This window comes from Chanodichthys erythropterus, chromosome 17 (genome assembly GCF_024489055.1).
Source record: "Chanodichthys erythropterus isolate Z2021 chromosome 17, ASM2448905v1, whole genome shotgun sequence".
Classification (NCBI taxonomy): domain Eukaryota; kingdom Metazoa; phylum Chordata; class Actinopteri; order Cypriniformes; family Xenocyprididae; genus Chanodichthys; species Chanodichthys erythropterus.
Genome location: NC_090237.1, coordinates 824,334 through 846,500, shown reverse-complemented (window position 1 = coordinate 846,500; position 22,167 = coordinate 824,334). Strand labels below are relative to the sequence as shown.

Below are 22,167 nucleotides of genomic sequence, written 5' to 3'. Positions count from 1 at the left end.
GGTGAGCCGTGTATAAAAAGGAAACTGTGCCGAATCTCTCTCTTTCTCGTAAAGCATCAGCACTTTTCTGCTTAATTAATCCTGTAAGTTGTGAGTTTGTGCCTGTGAAGCTTTGAAGGAGTTTCAGCTCTTAAGCAGCTTTACAGAGACACATTTCAGCAGTTTCTGCTTCAGTTCAGTGATGCTCAAATCTCTTTCCCTCACTGAAAACACCACGGTCTGAGAAAAATATGCTAACAAAAGCTAACCAAAATATGTACTTGGAACGTTTGCTAACATTCCCATCAAACATTCAATCAATCAATTAATCAATCAATATTTATTTACAGAGCACATTTAAAACACAACCGAAGATGACCAAAGCGCTTTACAAAAGTAAAAGAAACACACACATATATTTACACACACAAACAGATGGGGCATGCCTAATAAAGGGAGGAAGGTTATTCCACAGCTTTTGTCCAACAGCAGCGAAAGCGCGATCACCATGATTTTTAAGTGAGAAGGTCGAGGTCACAAGATCTCAGGTTTCTAGAAGGAGTAATACGGAGTCAAGATCAGTTAAATATTGAGGTGCCAAATTGTTGAGCGCTTAAACATATAATAACATTTTAAATTCAGTCCTATACTTGACAGGGAGCCAGTGCAGGGACATTAAAATAGGTGTTATATGGTCATATTTTCGCTTCCATTCGAGCAGTCTAGCAGCTGCGTTTTGAACCAAATGCAGACGAGAGGTGGAAGCCTGAGAAATGCCATCGTACAGCGAATTACTTTAATCAAATCATGATGTTACAAAGGCATGAACTGCTGTTTCAAAATTTCACCTTGATAAAAAGGGCTTAATACTGAGAAGGTGAAGTTGGTAAAAGAGTGACTTGACAACAGCTGAGATCTGTTTGAAACACACTTTAAACTCGAGTCAAATAGGATGCCCAGATTTCTGGTACACTGTGTTTATGGGCTGAGGAAGCCAAAATCAAAATTAAAAACACTGTTTTCCTTGGGGCCGAACATTATCATTGCAGATTTGTTTTCATTCAGGTGTAAGAAATTCCTTGAAAGCCATAACTTATGTTCTTTCAGGCAATCTTAACAGTGGCTGAAGAGAATATTTATTGTTGCGCTGCAAGGGAAGGTGAAGCTGAGTATCATCAGCATATAGTCAAGTCAAGTCAAATTTATTTATATAGCGCTTTTACAATTGGTAATTGTTTCAAAGCAGCTTTACATATTAGAAGCACAGAAAAAAGGGAAGTGGTTAAAAATAAGCTGTACACACAAGCGTGGTAATATGTAACATATACAAGATGGTGCTACATTAAGCCAATGTCGGCTGACTTCCAGGGGTGGAAAAAACCCCCTAGGAGAAAAACCCAGCGTGCTAACACTGGGAAAAAAGTCCTAGGAGGGAAAAAACCCCTTGGAAGATATATATAATATATGTAAATGGATATGGAGATCAAAATCTGAATTATACATTTTTATTATAGAGATTAAAAATCGATTATATATAAATATATGTAAGCGGATACGGGGATTAAAAATCTGAATTATAGATGCAGCCAGAATTGGATCTTTAGGCCCATTGTCTCCTGGGCTACGTTGTAGTCAGGTCCAGACGCAGGTTCTCCATCTGATCTGGATACGGCCTGGATCCAGCACCCGGCAAACCTCAGGATAAGCAGAGAGACAGATATTAGCGTAGATGCCATTCTTGTTCTGATGTACAGGTATATCTAGTGTTATAGGAAATGTTCTCGGTTCCGGCCGACCTAATTATTGCAGCGTAACAATCCTTTAACGGATTTGAAAAATGTTAATGTATTGATAATGTGTTATGTGTATGCAAGAGCAAAGAGATGTGTTTTTAGTCTAGATTTAAACTGACAGAGTGTGTCTGCTTCCCGAACAATGCTAGGAAGATTGTTCCAGAGTTTAGGTGCTAAATAGGAAAAGGATCTGCCGCCTTCAGTTGATTTTGATATTCTGGGTATTATCAACTGGCCTAAATTCTGAGATCGCAATAAACGTGAAGGACTATAATGCATTAAGAGCTCACTTAGGTACTGGGGAGCTAAACCATTTAGAGCTTTATAAGTAAGTAGCAAGATTTTAAAATCTATACGATGTTTAATAGGGAGCCAATGTAATGTTGACAGAACTGGGCTAATATGGTCATACTTTCTGGTTCTAGTAAGAACTCTAGCTGCCGCATTTTGGACCAACTGTAGTTTGTTTAAAAGCCGAGCAGAACAACCATCCAGTAGAGCGTTACAATAATCTAGTCTTGAGGTCATGAATGCATGAACCAACTGTTCCGCATTTGTCATTGAGAGCATATGTCGTAATTTAGATATATTTTTTAGATGGAAGAAGGCGGTTTTACAGATACTAGAAACATGACTTTCAAATGAAAGATTGGTATCAAAGAGCACACCCAGGTTCCTAACTGAGGACGAAGGTTTAATGGAGCACCCGTCAAGTGTTAGAGAGTATTCAAGGTTTTTTCGTGAGGAAGTTTTTGGTCCAAAGATTAGGAAATCAGTTTTTTCTGAATTTAATAATAAGAAATTTCTTGTCATCCAGTTTTTAATGTCAGCTATGCATTCTGTTAGTTTTGTGAATTTGTAGGTTTCGTCAGGGCGCGAGGAAATATAGAGCTGAGTATCGTCAGCGTAGCAGTGAAAACTAACACCATGCTTCCTAATTATCTCTCCTAAGGGCAGCATGTACAGAGTGAAAAGCAACGGTCCTAATACTGAGCCTTGTGGTACCCCATATTTAACCTGTGATCGATACGACATCTCTTCATTAACTACCACAGACTGATAACGGTCAGATAAGTACGATTTGAACCATGCCAAAGCAATTCCACTAATATAGATGAAAAGAGACATCGTATTTTTCAAAAATAGAGGCCAGTGGGAGCAAATACAGAGAAAACGACACAGGTCCCAGGACTGATCCTTGTGGAACACCACAACCAAGGGGCATGTTAGTGGATGAGGGAACAGTAAAACATCTATCTGACGAGTAGGAGCGAAACCATTGAAGAACAGAACGATGCTGTGGTCAACTAGGTCTTAGATCTAACAGGACCAAAGCCACGGGTTTCCCTGATTCTGTGGTGAGAAATATCATTTAAGACTCTTAAAAGAGCAGATTCAGTGCTATGTAAAGCTTTAAAACCTGACTGAAAAACTTCATTGATAGAATTTTTTGACAGGAAAGATTGTAATTGAGCCAGTACAACTTTCTCCATGATCTTTGAGCAGTAACCAGATCCCCTACAAATGCATCGATTAATGAATTCTGTTTTGTTTGCTAGCAGTATTTGATATAGTTGCACCTCAAAACTGCTATATGTAACGGTAGAAAAGACAAGTTCAGGTGTTACAGGCCTGTGGAAACTGAATGTTGTTTGAACGGTTTAAACCATCCAGTTTTTTAATGTTTCTTCTTGGTAATGTGAACATTAAGGGAACATTCCAATTGTATCATTCTTCAAACATTATGGGAATGTTACTTTTGAATGTCAACAAGTAGTAACATTTAAAAAATGTCAGACGAACATCCAACTGAAACACTTCAGAAATTGAACAATGATTTCAAAAGGTTTTTTCAGTATTTTGGTATTTAATACTCTATTAACGTTACCGGAAGAACGTTTGCTCATAACGTCGAGAGAACTTTGACAGAATGTTCCCTGTTACATAACATACATAATCTGCCAGTGGGGTCAGAAAACTAGTCTTGTTTTCACTTTGAATTAAATGTATTTTTCTGACTCCACTGGTACATTTTTGCTCTCATTACAAGCATAAACTCACTTCATTTTCTCTTATTTGAAGCCAGATTTAAGAACGTTTAGATATTTTCACTGGAAAACAGGACAGAAATACATAATTTTTCACAGTTTGCGTGAGGAACAGACTGAAGTTCAATCTCATTTGCGCTCAAACTTTGAGAAGTTCCCCCCGGAGACGTGATGTGAATGATCTCAAACGCTGCTGTTTGTCTCGCGTCTCATGACTGATTCTCAGCCTCAGGAGGAAATGGTGCTGATGCGGTTCCCATGGCGATGGGTCATTTGTTTTCAGCAAAAAAACTTTTTAAATTTCAGTTTGTTCTTCACATTAAGCATTCAAAGCATTCATTTTAGTTCAGTCGATCATGGCTACAGTACATTCATCTGCCCGACATGTTTTCTCAGCAACACTTTCCAGTAAGGTTTCGTTTGGTAACATTAGTTCATGTAAGTCTAACTGTTCATTGTTTGTTCATGTTAGTTCACAGGTCATCAACAGATGCTATTGATTTTAATAATGTGTTAGTAAAAGTAGTTTAATTTAGTTAACTAGTGTCAACAGATGAAACCTTACTGGAAAGTGTTACTAATATAATAAGTTATCAAAATATCACTTCTGCTCTATAAAATGGATTTTTTCAGTCTTGTTAATGATTTATTTCTCTCTCTCTCTCTCTCTCTGTTTATCTGAGATCTTCTCCATTAGCTGAGCTGTACAGACTCGCCGGTGTGTGTTGACCTCTGTTATTAGCTGTGCATTAGACTGGAAGACAGGCAGAGAAATCTGATCTTCACACACACACACACACACACACACACACACACAGAGATCTGATCGGATCCCAGTAATTCCTGCACTTCTCCCGGAATCGATACGAGTCGTGCCTGCCATCTGCCTTCAGCAAATACACATTCTTACACACTTAAACACACACACACACACACACACACACACACACACACATCCTGTTCAGTTCATAAAAGTGCTTCATAAATGCTTCTTGAAGTTGCCAGAACAGCACATCATGTTCGGACCGAAAGATGTTTTCCTGATTTAATACTCTGAGAGAATCTAAAGCTTTGATTAGACCTGCTTGATCTGATCAGAGTGAAAATCACGACTCCTGCGTCCTGAGACACGGTCAGAACAGCCGTTTTTGAGCTTCAGCCAATTCAAAGCTATAACCAACATCACATGATGACTAACTTAATCATCAGTTAATCAGGAGAGGATAAAATGGTGTCCTGCAGACTGACTGTAACTTACAAAAAATGACCATGATAATCAATGCTACATTTTATCATTTTGCAAACTTCATGGGAATGTTACTTTTGAATGTTCTCTGAATGTTCTGAAACAAGTAGTAACATTTAAATAAAAGTCGACGAACGTCCGGCTAAAACATTTCAGAAATAAAATGTACATCCATCCATCCATAAATACATCCATACATCAATACATACATACGTATATCTGTACATGTTGTTTCGCGGTGTGTACTTTCATCTTAACACCTTTAACCTTATTATTTATTATTCTCAGGTTAGGTAAAGTAAGTCGAGTCTGGCCTAAATTATAAGCATTTTAAATTACTTACAATTTGATCAGAAGACTCGCACGTTCTTGTCTTAAAATGCTCTAAATCAAGCTAAGGTAGGCAGCTTTTGTAGTCAATTTTATTTCATAATATTTCAATTATATTTCATACTTTTAATTTTATAATAAACAAAAATGTAAAGGCAAATAAAGGCTCATCATCAAAGTACAGAATACGGTAATCCCGCTTTGAGTCTCAGGTGTAGTCTAGGCGTCGTGGTTCTGATGTATCCGTCTCTAAAGAGGAAATCGGCTTATCAGTCTTTTATACTCCTACTGTCTATCACAGATGTTAGTCATCTTCTTGACTGACGTAAGTTGTAACTTTCCCCAAACTTTCCAGATCCTTCTCAAGGCCTCGCGGATGCAGGCGGTCCGCCTTCTCATGTCCTTGAACTGCAGTAAACTCAACCAACATGCCTGATGTCCTTATAAGGTTCCAGGAGTAGAACCACACACACTTCTGTGTGCTGCAGCCCAGTTCTGCTCCTCTTTCTCATGGACAGGCACACACATATATATATATATAGACATATCATCCATACATGCATCCAACATACATACATTTATATACATCATGTGTACAGACATACATACATATATCCATGCATCATACATCTGTACATAAATCCATCCATCCATTCCTGCATATATGCATACATAACAGCAAAAAGAATCATAATTTATTGTTCACTAATACATTTGAACAATTTGCAAATAGTACGCCGAAAACAGCTCTGTTACCGTTTCTTGTCTCTTCACATTCCGTTATGAATTACATGAATCATGTAGATGACAATCTATATTTTTAATTCAAAATGCTGAAATTTGTCAAAAAGTCAAGTAGCTTCCATCACTAGACAGTGTCGGTCGTTTAGCATTTCTATTGTAGAAATTGGCAAAAAATAAATGTTTAGCTACTTGTATGTTTCCTCTCATGAAGACTCTGCTGACGGGAGAATGATTTGTATTTTCAGTTCCTTCATGTTGCCGTCTGATCTGAAAGCATATGATATCTGCGCTGACGGAGGATCTCTGGAGGTCAGAGAGTGTTGATGGACGCATCAGAGCTCTGACCTTCAGCGCCGTGTTTCATGAGTTTAAAAGCTTTTAGTGTGTGTTTATGGCTCCTCGCTGCATTAATGCATCCTTACATTATTCCTGTAAAACCTGAAATAACAAGGATGAATATGAAATGGAACAGTTTATTGAACCTTTAGATGACATATAAAAGAGAAAAAAAAGTTTTGTTGAGAATCATATTTGATCCATCAGGCTTGTATGACTCTGATATAGTGAAAACATGGAGGAAAAACAGCTCCGTTTTATTCAGAGACTCACTGTGTTCAAAGCAGTGTTATTTATTATCATTGTGATACTATTATTGTTTTTAATATTATAATTTTATTTCAGTTATATTTTCTGTTTTCGTTTTAATATTAGTGAAGGTTTTAGTAAGTTGAGGCTTTAGCTGCGAAAATGAACACGGATCTCTGATGCCCAAAACTGCTGTCCGTCCAGCTGCCCTCTCTTCACATCCTCCTGACTCTCTCTCTCTCAGCGTCTGCATGTATTTGATGATAAAATCACATCATTTCCTCCAGTAACAGGTGGCCGCAGATGAAGATGAGTGTGTGAGATGTTTATCTGCTCCAGATGCCCATGAGGGTGTCCGTGATTTGAAATAATCTGACAGTGGAGAAGATGCTTGTTTTGTGCTGTGATCTGTTTTTATTGAGCAGGTTTCTGAGCGTCATGACGGTGAATCTGGCTCTCTGTGATCAGTGTTGACTCTGTGTCTCGCTCTGAGGTTTGACATTTATATGTGAGACACTCCTGTTCTCTACACAAACTCTCCTCTCTGTGTGTTTGATCAAGGTGAATGTCTCTATGTTGTTAAACAGGAAACATCCTGTCAAGGATCTTTTTTTTTTCTGAAATGTTTTAGACTTTAGTCTAACGTTTTTTCTAAATGTTACTACTTGTTTCAGAACGTTCAGAGAACATTCAAAAGTAACATTCCCATAATGTTTAAAGAGCGATGAAATGGAATGTTCACTTAATGTTTGAATAACCAAACAAAGAAAAGTTTTTAAAACATTTAGAATATTGGACGTTTTGAATGTTCAGAGAACATTCAAAAATAATGTTTTCATAACTTAATAGGAACATATTTTGGTAGCTGGGAATCGACACCCATTGATTTCCATGCAATTCGACAAAAACATCACAAAAAATGAATGAATGAATGAATGAATAAAATAACTTAAAAGATTCATGTAAAAACAGAAAACCTATTTTTTTTGTTATTTACCTAATTGTAGTGACTACACACGGAGGTGCAAATAATTATTTCAGTTTTAACTAATTATGAATGTTATCTAAGTCATTGTTAATATTTATTGCTATTTGTAAATCTGGTTCTCAAACCCTTGATGGTTAAAGACGCTTCTCACACTTCAGTTCTGCATCAGATTAGTAACTGGAATCCAAAAAACAAGCAGTAATTTCAAGTAAACTTTGAGTCTTAAATGTAAGTTTTCTTTTTTATTTCATATTTTAGTCTTTAACAAGCTACAGTAAAGGTAAGCATATTCATGAGCCTAAATGAGTTAAAGTTACCAAATTTCAAGAAGAAATAAATAGTTTAGCCAGTGTTTTCAAGCAGTTTACAGATTGAGTATGGGACAAACTGACCCCAACACCATCGATTTAACCCTAACCTTTTCTAAAACGCTTCAATGTGTCAAAACTTAGCAGTCATATTCATGAGCCTAAATGAGTTAAAGTTACCAAATTTCAAGAAGAAATAAATAGTTTAGCCAGTGTTTTCAAGCAGTTTACAGATTGAGTATGGGACAAACTGACCCCAACACCATCGATTTAACCCTAACCTTTTCTAAAACGCTTCAATGTGTCAAAACTTAGCAGTCATATTCATGAGCCTAAATGAGAAAAAGTTACCAAATTTCAAGAAGAAATAAATAGTTTAGCCAGTGTTTTCATGCAGTTTACAGATCAAGTGTGGGACAAACTGACCCCAACACCATCGATTTAACCCTAACCTCTCTAAAACGCTTTATTGTGTGAAAACTTAGCAGTCATATTCATGAGCCTAAATGAGAAAAAGTTACCAAATTTCAAGAAGAAATAAATAGTTTAGCCAGTGTTTTCATGCAGTTTACAGATCAAGTGTGGGACAAACTGACCCCAACACCATCGATTTAACCCTAACCTCTCCAAAACGCTTTATTGTGTGAAAACTTAGCAGTCATATTCATGAGCCTAAATGAGAAAAAGTTACCAAATTTCAAGAAGAAATAAATAGTTTAACCAGTGTTTTCAAGCAGTTTACAGATTGAGTATGGGACAAACTGACCCCAACACCATCGATTTAACCCTAACCTTTTCTAAAACGCTTCAATGTGTCAAAACTTAGCAGTCATATTCATGAGCCTAAATGAGAAAAAGTTACCAAATTTCAAGAAGAAATAAATAGTTTAGCCAGTGTTTTCATGCAGTTTACAGATCAAGTGTGGGACAAACTGACCCCAACACCATCGATTTAACCCTAACCTCTCTAAAACGCTTTATTGTGTGAAAACTTAGCAGTCATATTCATGAGCCTAAATGAGAAAAAGTTACCAAATTTCACGAATAAATAAATAGTTTAGCCAGTGTTTTCATGCAGTTTACAGATCAAGTGTGGGACAAACTGACCCCAACACCATCGATTTAACCCTAACCTCTCCAAAACGCTTTATTGTGTGAAAACTTAGCAGTCATATTCATGAGCCTAAATGAGAAAAAGTTACCAAATTTCAAGAAGAAATAAATAGTTTAACCAGTGTTTTCAAGCAGTTTACAGATTGAGTATGGGACAAACTGACCCCAACACCATCGATTTAACCCTAACCTTTTCTAAAACGCTTCAATGTGTCAAAACTTAGCAGTCATATTCATGAGCCTAAATGAGAAAAAGTTACCAAATTTCAAGAAGAAATAAATAGTTTAGCCAGTGTTTTCATGCAGTTTACAGATCAAGTGTGGGACAAACTGACCCCAACACCATCGATTTAACCCTAACCTCTCTAAAACGCTTTATTGTGTGAAAACTTAGCAGTCATATTCATGAGCCTAAATGAGAAAAAGTTACCAAATTTCAAGAAGAAATAAATAGTTTAGCCAGTGTTTTCATGCAGTTTACAGATCAAGTGTGGGACAAACTGACCCCAACACCATCGATTTAACCCTAACCTCTCCAAAACGCTTTATTGTGTGAAAACTTAGCAGTCATATTCATGAGCCTAAATGAGAAAAAGTTACCAAATTTCAAGAAGAAATAAATAGTTTAACCAGTGTTTTCAAGCAGTTTACAGATTGAGTATGGGACAAACTGACCCCAACACCATCGATTTAACCCTAACCTTTTCTAAAACGCTTCAATGTGTCAAAACTTAGCAGTCATATTCATGAGCCTAAATGAGAAAAAGTTACCAAATTTCAAGAAGAAATAAATAGTTTAGCCAGTGTTTTCATGCAGTTTACAGATCAAGTGAGGGACAAACTGATGTTCTTCCTCAGTATTTCCAGCACAAACATCTAAACATTCTTAAATCAAGATACATTCACCGGAGAAGCGAAATGACTGAAGATACTGAGACTTGAGTACTGACTTAAAACAAGAACAACTATCTGCCAATGTGGTCAGAAAAATAACCTTGTTTTCCTTCTGAAGTGTCTGTTTTTCTGACCTTGTTTTAAGCACAGACTCAGTTGATTTTGTTTGCAGTGTAAAGCTGCCGTCCACTGAAAGCTCTGCTGCTGTGTGAGCGTTTATCAGTTAATGAGAGCGAGCGAATGTCCTCCGGCGATGGTTTCTCTCCGAGCGTCCCGTGTGAATCATGCGATCAGATGTTTTCTGCAGACTCATTTTGATTCTGTTCATGAGCGCAGATAAACACTGTCCGATAACACGATGAAGGATTCAGACCTGATGCTGCTCACCTTTATTTCATCAGTCTGTCCTTCAGGCTTCATTCAGGTCCTGTGAAATTGCTTTCTAGAAGGAATTATATCATGAGAAATGATTTTTCCCCTTTTAATTTAGAAACATGAAGGTTCCTCTTCAGCTCAAAAAGAGCATTAATTGAAATTATTAATTTGTGAATCTATAATCTCATGCAGATAATTAGACCTCATTGTAAAGTGATTCAGCTTCATTTCAATAATCAAAAATGATGTTAGTAGCTTTATTGTGGTTAATAGGAACAGTGTTTTTGGAAAGTCAGTGAATGAATTCTGGCCTGTTTCCCTCGGCGCCCGTTCCCATGATGCTCTGCTGCAGTACAAACAAGCCGTGCGAGCGGGAGTGTGTATCAGTGTTTGTGCAGTTGTGTTTGACGACTGTCATGTGATTGTGTTTGTGACTGACAGTGACGTCCCGACAGAATCGCCACAGTCTCCATGAGGATTCGCTCATTTACTGAGTTGACAGACATTGTGTGTGTGTGTGTTCCAGTCAGCACTGATTATTACTGAAGATATTTTAATGTTATATAGAGAAGATTTCTCTTTCTGAATCAGATTCACGTTTGAATGGTTGACTAAAGCTGGAGGTGAAGATCTTCAGTGAATAATTGGGTTTGTTTGTTGTTATAAACTAGAAGACTTGAAATACAGTATCTTTTGACCTTTTGTAACCTAGCTAAACATAAAATCATAATCATAAATAAACATAGAATCCTGCATTAACTAATCAAATGTGTACCATTAATAAGTCACTTTGGATAAAACTGTCTGATGCAGAAATGTAAATTCTTCCAAACTTTTGACTGGTATAGTGTAGAAGAAAACCATCATCATCATCATTTGATCATCAGTTTAACAGTAATTTTCCTCTCAGATGAATATGGAAGCCCATTTCCACAACATAAGAAAATCATACTTTTATTAATCATTATTATGACAAAAAGTCAAAATAGTAAGTCATAATTATGACTAGACCAATTATGAAATGATGACTTAGTGTGTCATAATTATGACTTTTCATTTTATAATTCTGACTCATAAGTGATTTAATTTTTAATTATTACTTTGTCATTAGCTTTGACTTAATCTCATATTTTCAACTTTTTATATTATACTTATAACAAATATGTCATAATTAAGACTTTTCATCACATAAATATGACTTAGTATGCCATAATTTCTACTTTTTATTTAATAACTACATCTGAGTATGTCATAATTTAGACTTTTTGGTCATAATTATGACAGTATGTCATAACTTTGGGTTTTATTTTAATAATTAGTACTTAGAATGTCATTAATCCCCACTTTATCTCATATTTATAACTTATGTCATATAACTAGTATGCCATAATAATGCATAGTATGTCATTAATTTTGTCTTCATCTCATACTTTCAACTTAAGTCATAATTCTGACTTTTAATTTATAATTGAGTTTGTCATTCATTTTCACTTAATCTCACATTTTAAACTTTTTATGTTATAACTGGTATGTCATAATTTTGACTTTTCGTCTTGTATGACTTTGTGTTGTTATTGTGAATTTTGTCATAATTGACCGTTCACAAAGACCCGCCCCCTTTAGTTACTGTTGCCATGCCAATCTCTCGCCACACTTCATGTTCACACGCAGTGAAAAATACGTCGCGATTTGTTTCAATTGATATGAAACAAAGTCTCAAATTTCAAATTTTGACATTTTTAAAGAAATTCAATCAATAAAAAGCGTTTTGTGGCTTTTGTGTCGTGACAGATCGCTGTAGCGCCTCAGCTCAAGCGGTTCCGATCATCTCTTCATACTAGTCTATTTATAGCATCAAATAAACATGAATGAACATCAGAAGGAATCTTGTTTCAACCACGGAAAGACATCAGTACACACCATTTTTCAAGTTAAAGTCCACCGACATTAATCTACTAACTCCTTTGACTGATTTGTTGACAAAATGGCAGATTCTGCTGTGATTGGTTAGATCGCCTGTCAATCAAACTCCTGGCAAGGGTCATTAATTTTGACTCATATTTTCAACAATGTTTTATTTATAGCTAGCACTCATAATTTTGACTTTTCATCTCATAAATATGACTTAGTATGTCACAATTTTGACTTTTTCATAACTATGACTTAATTTGGACTTTTTGGTCAATTATGACATAGTATGATTTTCACAATTAGGACTTAAAATGTAATTTTCACTTTGTCTCATATTTTCAACTTTTTTATGTCATATAACTAATAAGAGTATGTCACAATTTTGACTTTTCATTTATGTCATAATTAAGATTAAGACTCCATATGACGAAGATGATGTGAGTTAGTGCACAGAAACTTTAGCAGCTGCTGCTGATGTTTGTTCATACAGTGAAAGCGTCGCAGAAAGGAAACGCCTTTCAGATCGATCACACACACACACACACACGAGCGCGCGCGCGGATCTATTACAGAACGCGCCCAACCCACTTCAGTCAGAGAGAGAGAGAGAGAGAGAGAGAGACAGTCAGAAACACACAGAGACACACAGGCGCGCATCTGTCTTCCTCTCTCAGCTCATCATCAGCATCATCTCCTCTCTTCTACCAGCAGCGGGAATCCTCCTCATCACCGCTGTCATCAGTGACTCCCGGTACCGGCGCCTCCGGCACGATGCGCGATGGGTCAGGCGTGCGGACACTCGCTGCTCTGCCGTAGCCAACAGTACCAGAACCCGGCGGCGTCCGAACTGTGAGTACCGAACTCGATCTAATCAGAGACGCGACGCGACAGTGGATCGGTTGATGATGAGAACGGCGCGTTGCGTTCGCGTCGCGTCTGTTGTGCGTCTTCAGCATCAGATCTTTATGAAATCACATCCGGATCACAAGCAGCTTCACAGTACTGCGTGCGCAAAGTACCATGGTGCTACTGTGGTACTTACAGAATGAACCATATTCAGTACCATGATGGTCAAAGTTACTTCAAACAAGAACGTTTTGCTGATGTTCCCATGAAGTTGGGAAAACGATCTTCCCAGAAGTTCTGAGCGCGTTCTCTGTTTGCTGGGAAGGCATTATTATCAGTGTCCAAAGTACCAGAGTAACACCATGGTGCTTTATTGTGAGTATTAACAGAGATGTTCATGTCTCATTGATTGCTCTTTCGGCTCAGGGAACATTTCGTTGTCGGTTCAGTGAAGGATCATCTCAGCTCTGGTGATTCTTGTAAAAATCTGATGGTCTTGACACAAGTTCATGTATGAATATGAGCTGGACATGTTCTTGAGCGGTTCCCTGACCCGTAAAATGGATGTGAACTGCAGCTCAGATCAACGTTTGAGTTCATATTGAGTTCAGCAGCTTGAGCACAGTTCAGTTGAGATCTTTTATGTGTGTGTGTGTGTGTGTGTGTGTGTGTGGTTCATTGTGTCGGTCAAATGTCCTAATGTAGTGAAACTTCACAACAAGTGTCTTGTGAGGACATTTGATGTGTGAAGAGTCTCAAATCAAATGTTCCAGATGAAGTTTATCTGTGAGTCTGATGATCTGTGAGGGTTGACTGATTCAGGGTCAGATCAGGAGACACGAAAGATCACAGGCCCAATGGAAGTCTATGAGACGTGCTCTCTGATGTAGGCCTGTGTGTGTGTGTGTGTGTGTGTGTGTTTTATTGAGGCAGGTGTGTTTCTGTTCTAAACAGCAGAAGCCCCAAACAAAACTCGTATCAGCAGAGAGAATGAATCATCTGTCTCTTTCTCTGAGTCTATTTTAGTCTGTGCCGCTGCTCACGTTTCTGAAACTATACCTCCGTCTCGCTCTCTTTGCTTTTCTCTCCTTCATTTGATAAGGTTTGTATCAGTCAGCGTGTTTGAAGTCAACACTTTCCTAACTCCTGCTCCTGGTCTTATTGTGAATTATTCATCAGTGAACACTATTATAAAGAGAAAACAAACGAGTGTAATGACTACATTTAATATCCTTTCTTTCTCTCAGAAATATGACGTTACAGAAGTACGATTAACAGTGTTCCACGTTGACTTGAAATGTAAAAGTTTGAGCTTCCACCTATATTTACTCTCTCTGAAGATAAAAGTTTTAATTCTATCTATCTATCTATCTATCTATCTATCTATCTATCTATCTATCTATCTATCTATCTATCTATCTATCTATCTATCTATCTATCTATCTATCTATCTATCTATCTATCTATCTATCTATCTATCTATCTATCTATCTATCTATCTATCTACCCTGTTTGTGGTCTACTACAGATTTAGCCGGAGCATGATAAAAATAATAGAGGAAAAGTTTTGAAAGTATGGATGAACAAAAGATCTCTCTCTGTTCCTCCCACACATACTCATTTCCACAGCTTTCCACTTGATAAAGAGCCCCTTCACACACACACACACACACACACACACACACACACACACACACACTCACAGTTTGAAGAGTGTGTGAGAGGGCGTCCCTCTCCAGACAGCTGTGTGATAACAGCCTCTCTTTCATCCACAAAACACAGATTTACCAAAGTGTGCAATATGAGTGTGTGTTTTGTTTTTTGGATATTTTTTATTATATTTTTGAACAGTTTCAGATTAAACAGGATAAGTTATGAGTATTCAAAATGAAAACTGACATTTGTTTTCCTTCAGTATATTGCAAAATGAAAAAAAAAGTACGGGAATTTTCTCCAGATGTTTTGAATAGCTATATTTGGAAATTCTTAATCATTCTAGAATTTTTTTAGGGGAGTAATTCTTACATTAAATAACTTACATTTACTATGAAAAATGCCTTTTTACTCTGGAGGCTTTGCGATCCTTCCTTTTAGGGCTGAATAATTTGGGAAAAACTTAAAAAATTGGAGTGCATGTATTTAATATTTAACCCTGCAGCATTCCTGTAAAATTTGACTACAAAGGCACACCCAAAGTAAACTGTTCTTGAACCATGTGGAGTATACATGCTTTTGAAAGGTGTGTGTACCGCGGTACAGTGGGACGCTAACAGGTTAATGAACCCGCAGCCTGCATGATTTGACAGTTGCACTAAACTACAATAAAATGTTATTCTTTCTTAGTATTTTGTCTTTGCAAATATCTAAACATCTTAAATCATGTTTTATGTTTCTCTAATTTACTTGAGAAGCAAAATGACTTACGATATTAAGTATTTTTTTTACTGAAAAATGAAGTGAATTTGTGCTTAAAACAAGAACTTATATCTGCCAATGGGGTCAGAAGAATAACCTTGCTTTCCCTTTAAATTAAATGTATTTTTCTGTTTGTTGTTTTAGGCTCAAACTCACTTCATTTATTGATTTTAGATTTTAAGAATGTCTAGATCTTTTTAATGGAAAACAAGAGTAATACTAAGCAAAAAAATCTACATTTATATATTGATATTGATTTTATTTCAATATCATCCAGTGTGTGTGTGTGTGTGGAAGATTGAACAGCTTGTGTTTGTGCAGTGCATCAGTGTAAAAGTGATATTATTTTCTGTGATGACGGACATTATGACATTATGATGCTGAGCTGACACTGAACCCAGAATATTCCTGTAAGCGTGACGGAGCGTCTGTGGTGACGGACAGCATCAGAATGCGGCTCTGCGATGATGTCGTCTGTCCATTTTGATGTTGCCGTGGCGACCAGATGAGGTTATTAGAGCCGAGAAAAAGAGAAAGTGTTCCAGCTCTTCCAGTGTGAGGAGGGTGTTTCGGTGCCGGTCGGGCTCTCAGGTCATTGCACATCGCTCGTGAATTGTACCATTGTAGGAAACAGAACAACAACACGTCTGAGGCAGACACTGACGCTTGTGACCGCCCACATTTACATATCAACACCTATTCAGTATTCACAAACTTAGCAGGGGCATTGTTACTCTTTTCACATGCAGAAAGACCATCACAGAGTCATTTACATATGGAAGTCTTAAAGGTACAGTAGAATAAAAAGAGTGAGGGTGTTTTTGTGCAAAAACCTTGACTGATGGGAAAACTGCTTTAAGAGGGCCAAAATCATTGATTGAAACTGTGACGTTGACTGTAATTAGCACTTCTCCAGTGGCGTGAATAGATCTTCGTGTTGATGAGCCGATTTTGATTCTTAAATCTCAGTATCGATTTTTCAGTTTGTGCTGTTTTCTGTTGATGCTTGAACGAAACTTCCCTAAACCTTACTTGTAGCTCCTGCCATTCAATAATCACAATAATCTTTGGGCTTTGATACTTTTGATACAAAACAAAGTCTCAGATTTCAAATTACGTCAGTTTTATCACTAAATTCAGTCAATAAATGTGTTTTTGTGTCTTTTTAATGTGTGGTGACGGATCGTGAACTACTCATCTCTCGTGTAATCAGCCGCGGAAAGACGTCAATAACAATAACTTGTGAACTATAATGTCACATTTACCTCAGAAAAGCCAATCGATGACCATAAACTCAATAGTTAGCTAGAAAAATAACTTTAGAGAGGAGCATTTTGATAAATATATGCACTTACATATTTGTTATATTTTTATGTCTTAATTATTGTATGTCATGAAAACAAGTTTTTATTGTAGGAACCATTAAAACATTTATATTTCAATTGGTATAGAAGCATAATTATGTCATTAAAATTGTCTAATTTGCACTTAAATGTTTGTATACAATTCTGTTTTTATTCAATTTTTGATTATTAAATACATTTGAATAATTAAGTGATTATTAAAAACTTTATTTTCACTTTTGGTTTTGGCAAAATGAAAACTTTAATTTCAGTTTCAAAAAAAAAAAAAAAAAAAATGTTGGTGCACCACTAAAAAGTTTTAATTTAACCATTTTTCTGTATGTATTAAGTTCTTTGTTTATTAGTCTTCATAATATAAGCACATAATAAGAAATCCTGTTCAGAGATATAAATGAACATCACTATAAGTTCTGATTGAACAAAATTTTAAATGTTAAAAGGAAATACTTTTTTTTTTTTTTCATAGGGTTATGGTATATAGATTTATGTTGATCAGTAGTCAATCCAGATTTTAATAAAACAGTCAAGTCTATTATATTTGCTCATTAGCTATGGCAAGCAGACGTGAGTTTATTAGCTTTAGTTTTGAGTCATTATTATCTCCAGACGTGAGGTCAGTCTGACAAAACTTGTATTCAAGGACATTTGGGGAAATACTCAAAGGTTGTCAAGGTAACAGTGTCAGGTGCACACACACTCACACACACACCTGGTGTCAATGCCCTAAGGCAGAGCTGTGGTGCATCTTGTTGAAGCATGTCAGCATTAATGATCTTCTCTTAATTGGCTAATTTCAGTCATTAATCATCAGGCAGAATTTATATATGCATTTGACATCAACATGAGATTATTACAGAATGAAGATGATATATTGATCCCTGAGGCTGAAATAAACTTAGTTTTTTCATGTACAGGTCAGTTTTGAGATTTTGGCTTATTTGGCTGTTGATAATGTGTTGTTTCAGACTAGTGGAAAGAAAAAATCCAAAATAGACTTTTAAGTGTTCTCTATTTGCGTCTGTAGATTTCAACTTCAATACATATCTTTAATGGCCGTTTTCTCAAAATGAGTTTTTTTCTCCACTTCAGCAGCACTTACATACACCAAAACTTACAGTTTTATTCATATCTGTATTCTGAAGATTTTTACAGTGGGGTTTGTTCATTACATCATTTGCCTGAATTTTATAACATTTTATTCCTTAAACATGGTGAAAATGTTTTTTTCCCCCATGTTGACAGCATATTCTGATTTATGGAGCAATAAAAAGAGAAATCTAAAATCCCTTCTATAAAAAACTTTCTCTCTAATATGTCAACAAAATCAAACAAGAATTATGAACCTGACTTTATCCAATAATGTTCTGCAAATGTATGCAAATTCATGCATATTAAATTTGATATTAAGTCTAAATCTCAATTGCATATTTAAACATTTTAGAAACTTATAATATAAAAAAAGTTTTCAATTCTTAATGTAACCAATCAACTGTATGTTGACCCTATTTTGACCCTATTCACCTGTAGTGTCATGCCTTAAGGTGAAAGTACGAGAGTAAAGAGCAGAGAAAACACATTCCTCCCAGAAACACCAATTTATTTAACTCAACAGAAGAGTGATAGAAGGTGACCTTCAGGTCAATGTGAAATGGATAAGATACTATAAATCATGTCCCAAATGTCATTTAAAGGCCCATCAGATGGAGAAGAGGATTTGTCTTGTGTTAAAGGCTTCAGGCAGTGTACGTGAGATTATTATTGTGGGAGAAAAGACTCCCATCATGCTGAAGCGCACGGGATCATTGAGACAAGTGCGACATGTCAGACCGAATATGAGAATAGAGTTGGACACACAGGTGATATGGGATGTTTCAGATCCATTCATGTGCTGTTAGAAACATTTGCTTGATAAAATGTGCTGTTTCTTTACCAGATGAGTCTCTACATCACAAATCTCTCTGTATACTTGATTATAATTGGTCAGTCGTGTCATTATGTGGCCGTTGAATGACTCTGAACTGTATAATCATGCATTGGTCATCCTGTAGCTGTTATAATTTCATGTTTCTATCGATATTCCATGGGCATTTACTCATTAATAGAAGTAGTTGTGTTATAAATGGAGTTTGTTTTGTGATAATGATAGCCTGACCATACGTTACCCTTTATATTACTGTGTTTGTGAAATGATGTCACCCACTCATACTATAATGACATCATCACTTATTTAGTCATTAGCCAATCAATGACCAGTGAGGATGAGACACAAACACACACATACACACACTGAGTGTTGCTGCATTAGTTGGTCCAGAAAGAGGGTTTTTATGATTGACTCTCAGCGGTTGCCGAGCAACTAATGGGTCTTTCATACAGGTGACTGACTTCATTTTCAAGCCCCGAAACACCCGGACCAGCAAGTGTGTGTGAGTGTGTGTGTGTGTGTGTGTGTGTGTTCATATGTCTGTTTCCACAACCCCTAGATCTGTCAACATGCAGAATGTAGAATCTTTGTTAGTAATCAAACATTATTTCTATATTCATATTATTCATTTTGTTACTGAAATTGAAAATCCCATTTTTCGTTATTGGAAAGTGTCTGCAAAGTATATGACATAAAATCTGTTTATATATATGTATATGTGTGTGCGTGTATGTATGTATATATATATATATATATACATACATATATATATGTGTATATATATGTATATATATATATATATATATATGTAAAACTCTTTAAATAGAAGACGTGACAGACAGATGCGCATTTGGTGGAATTTATAGATTAAACAATATTCTCTTTGTGTGTGTGTGGCTGTCATGTGGTGTTTTGATTCAATGCCTGTTTTGTATTAGATGACTAACACACTAACACACACACACACACACGCACACACGCACACACACACACACACACACACACACACACACACACACACACACGCACACACGCACACACGCACACACGCACACACGCACACACACACACACATGCACACACAGAGAGCTTTAATTTAGTTTTATTGTCCTTTCAAGCTCAGTCTGTTAGTGAGTTTTAGTGTAAAAACAATCAGTGAACCACACACACACACACACACACACACACACACACACACACACACACACACACCTCTGTTTTACAGCCTGCGGGAGTGTCGTCATTCTGCCAAAACAAATCCACCTTTTGCATGCAGAATGTGTGTGTTTGTGTGTATGAGAATCTGTTTCCCCTCAGGCTGTGTGTCGCTTCACCGCCGTCTGTCTAACAGTTTCACACACAGCTCGTGTTGAGTGTGTGCAGCCGCAGCTCTATTAAAAATGCAGTCCAAAGATTCCTCCTTTATATTTAATATAAAACTGTTGCTACAGCAATACAGTGATAGTTTGTAGTAAATCAAATGATGTTCAGTGTTAAAACTGTGTAATTCATGTTATCCCTTCTACTCATCAGAAGTTTGTAATGCAGAGGATGTCTAACCGTTTGCGATGTTTGATCTCCTCTCACACTTTAAAATACAGCATTCTGTGTAGAATTCAAATAGGTTGGATGTTTTGTGGTGCAACTTGCACGTATAATCAGTACTCTGATGCAAAACCAGACACCATTCAGCATGGTTAAACTGTCTGTATCGTTCATTATCCACTATAGGCAAGGCAAAAATCTTCAGAAATAAAAAAAATAAAATAAAAGACGACACCAAGATTCCTGACTTTGTTTAGTTTTTAGACCCCTCGAGTCAAGGTATGCCTTCAGCTTTAGTACTTCATCTTTATTGCCAAACACACTGACCTCCGTTCTGTCTTTATTTAACCGAAGAAAGCTTGTCACATCCAGCTGTTGGTGTCATTTAAGCACAGGCACAGGCAGGGAATGAAGTCGTTCTGTGATAGAGATGGATAGATATGGGTGTCGTCTACAAAGCTGTGATAAGCAATATATGGCCTAGTGAGAGCATATCCAAACTGAATAGGTGCAAGGATTGAACCTTGTGGAACTCCATTTGTCAGAGCAGTCCCATCAGATTCATAACTGCCTAACCTTTCTAAATATGACCGGAACCATAAACTAGCACTATAAACTACAGTGGGTACAGAAAGTATTCCGACCCCCTTACATTTTTCACTCTTTGTTATATTGCAGCAATTTGCTAAAATCATTTAATTTCATTTTTTTCCTCATTAATGTACACACAGCACCCCATATTGACAGAAAAACACAGAATTGTTGACATTTTTGCAGATTTACTAAAAAAGAAAAACTAAAATATCACATGGTCCTAAGTATTCAGACGCTTTGCTGTGACACTCATATATTTAACTCAGGTGCTGTCCATTTCTTCTGATCATCCTTGAGATCATTCTACACCTTCATTTGAGTCCAGCTGTGTTTGATTATACTGATTGGACTTGATTAGGAAAGCCACACACCTGTCTATAAAAGACCTTACAGCTCACAGTGCATGTCAGAGCAAATGAGAATCATGAGGTCAAAGGAACTGCCTGAAGAGCTCAGAGACGGAATTGTGGCAAGGCACAGATCTGGCCAAGGTTACAAAAACATTTCTGCTGCACTTAAGGTTCCTAAGAGCACAGTGGCCTCCATAATCCTTAAATGGAAGATGTTTGGGATGACCAGAACCCTTCCTAGAGCTGGCCGTCCGGCCAAACTGAGCTATCGGGGGAGAAGAGCCTTGGTGAGAGAGGTAAAGAAGAACCCAAAGTTCACTGTGGCTGAGCTCCAGAGATGCAGTCGGGAGATGGGAGAAAGTTGTAGAAAGTCAACCATCACTGCAGCCCTCCACCAGTCGGGGCTTTATGGCAGAGTGGCCCGACGGAAGCCTCTCCTCAGTGCAAGACATGAAAGCCTGCATGGAGTTTGCCAAGATGGTGAGAAATAAGTTTCTCTGGTCTGATGAGACCAAGATAGAACTTTTTGGCCTTAATTCTAAGCGGTATGTGTGGAGAAAACCAGGCACTGCTCATCAGCTGTCCAATACAGTCCCAACAGTGAAGCATGGTGGTGGCAGCATCATGCTGTGGGGGTGTTTTTCAGCTGCAGGGACAGGACGACTGGTTGCAATCGAGAGAAAGATGAATTTGGCCAAGTACAGGGATATCCTGGACGAAAACCTTCTCCAGAGTGCTCAGGACCTCAGACTGGGCCGAAGGTTTACCTTCCAACAGGACAATGACCCTAAGCACACAGCTAAAATAACGAAGGA

General features: G+C 37.1%; 1 protein-coding gene across 2 annotated transcripts in view; it reads left to right on the top strand.

The window, feature by feature from the left end:
• The first annotated feature begins 12,962 nt into the window (after positions 1-12,962).
• LOC137004313 (cGMP-dependent 3',5'-cyclic phosphodiesterase) overlaps positions 12,963-22,167 on the top strand; it is a 142,105-nt gene continuing 132,900 nt past the window's right edge. The window contains exon 1 of one of the 2 annotated variants that reach the window (XM_067364532.1): positions 12,963-13,163. In XM_067364532.1, coding sequence (XP_067220633.1) covers positions 13,093-13,163 — 71 coding nt within the window. In that variant the 5' untranslated portion in view covers positions 12,963-13,092. The remainder of the gene's footprint in view (positions 13,164-22,167) is intronic. The other variant, XM_067364537.1, reaches the window with a different exon arrangement.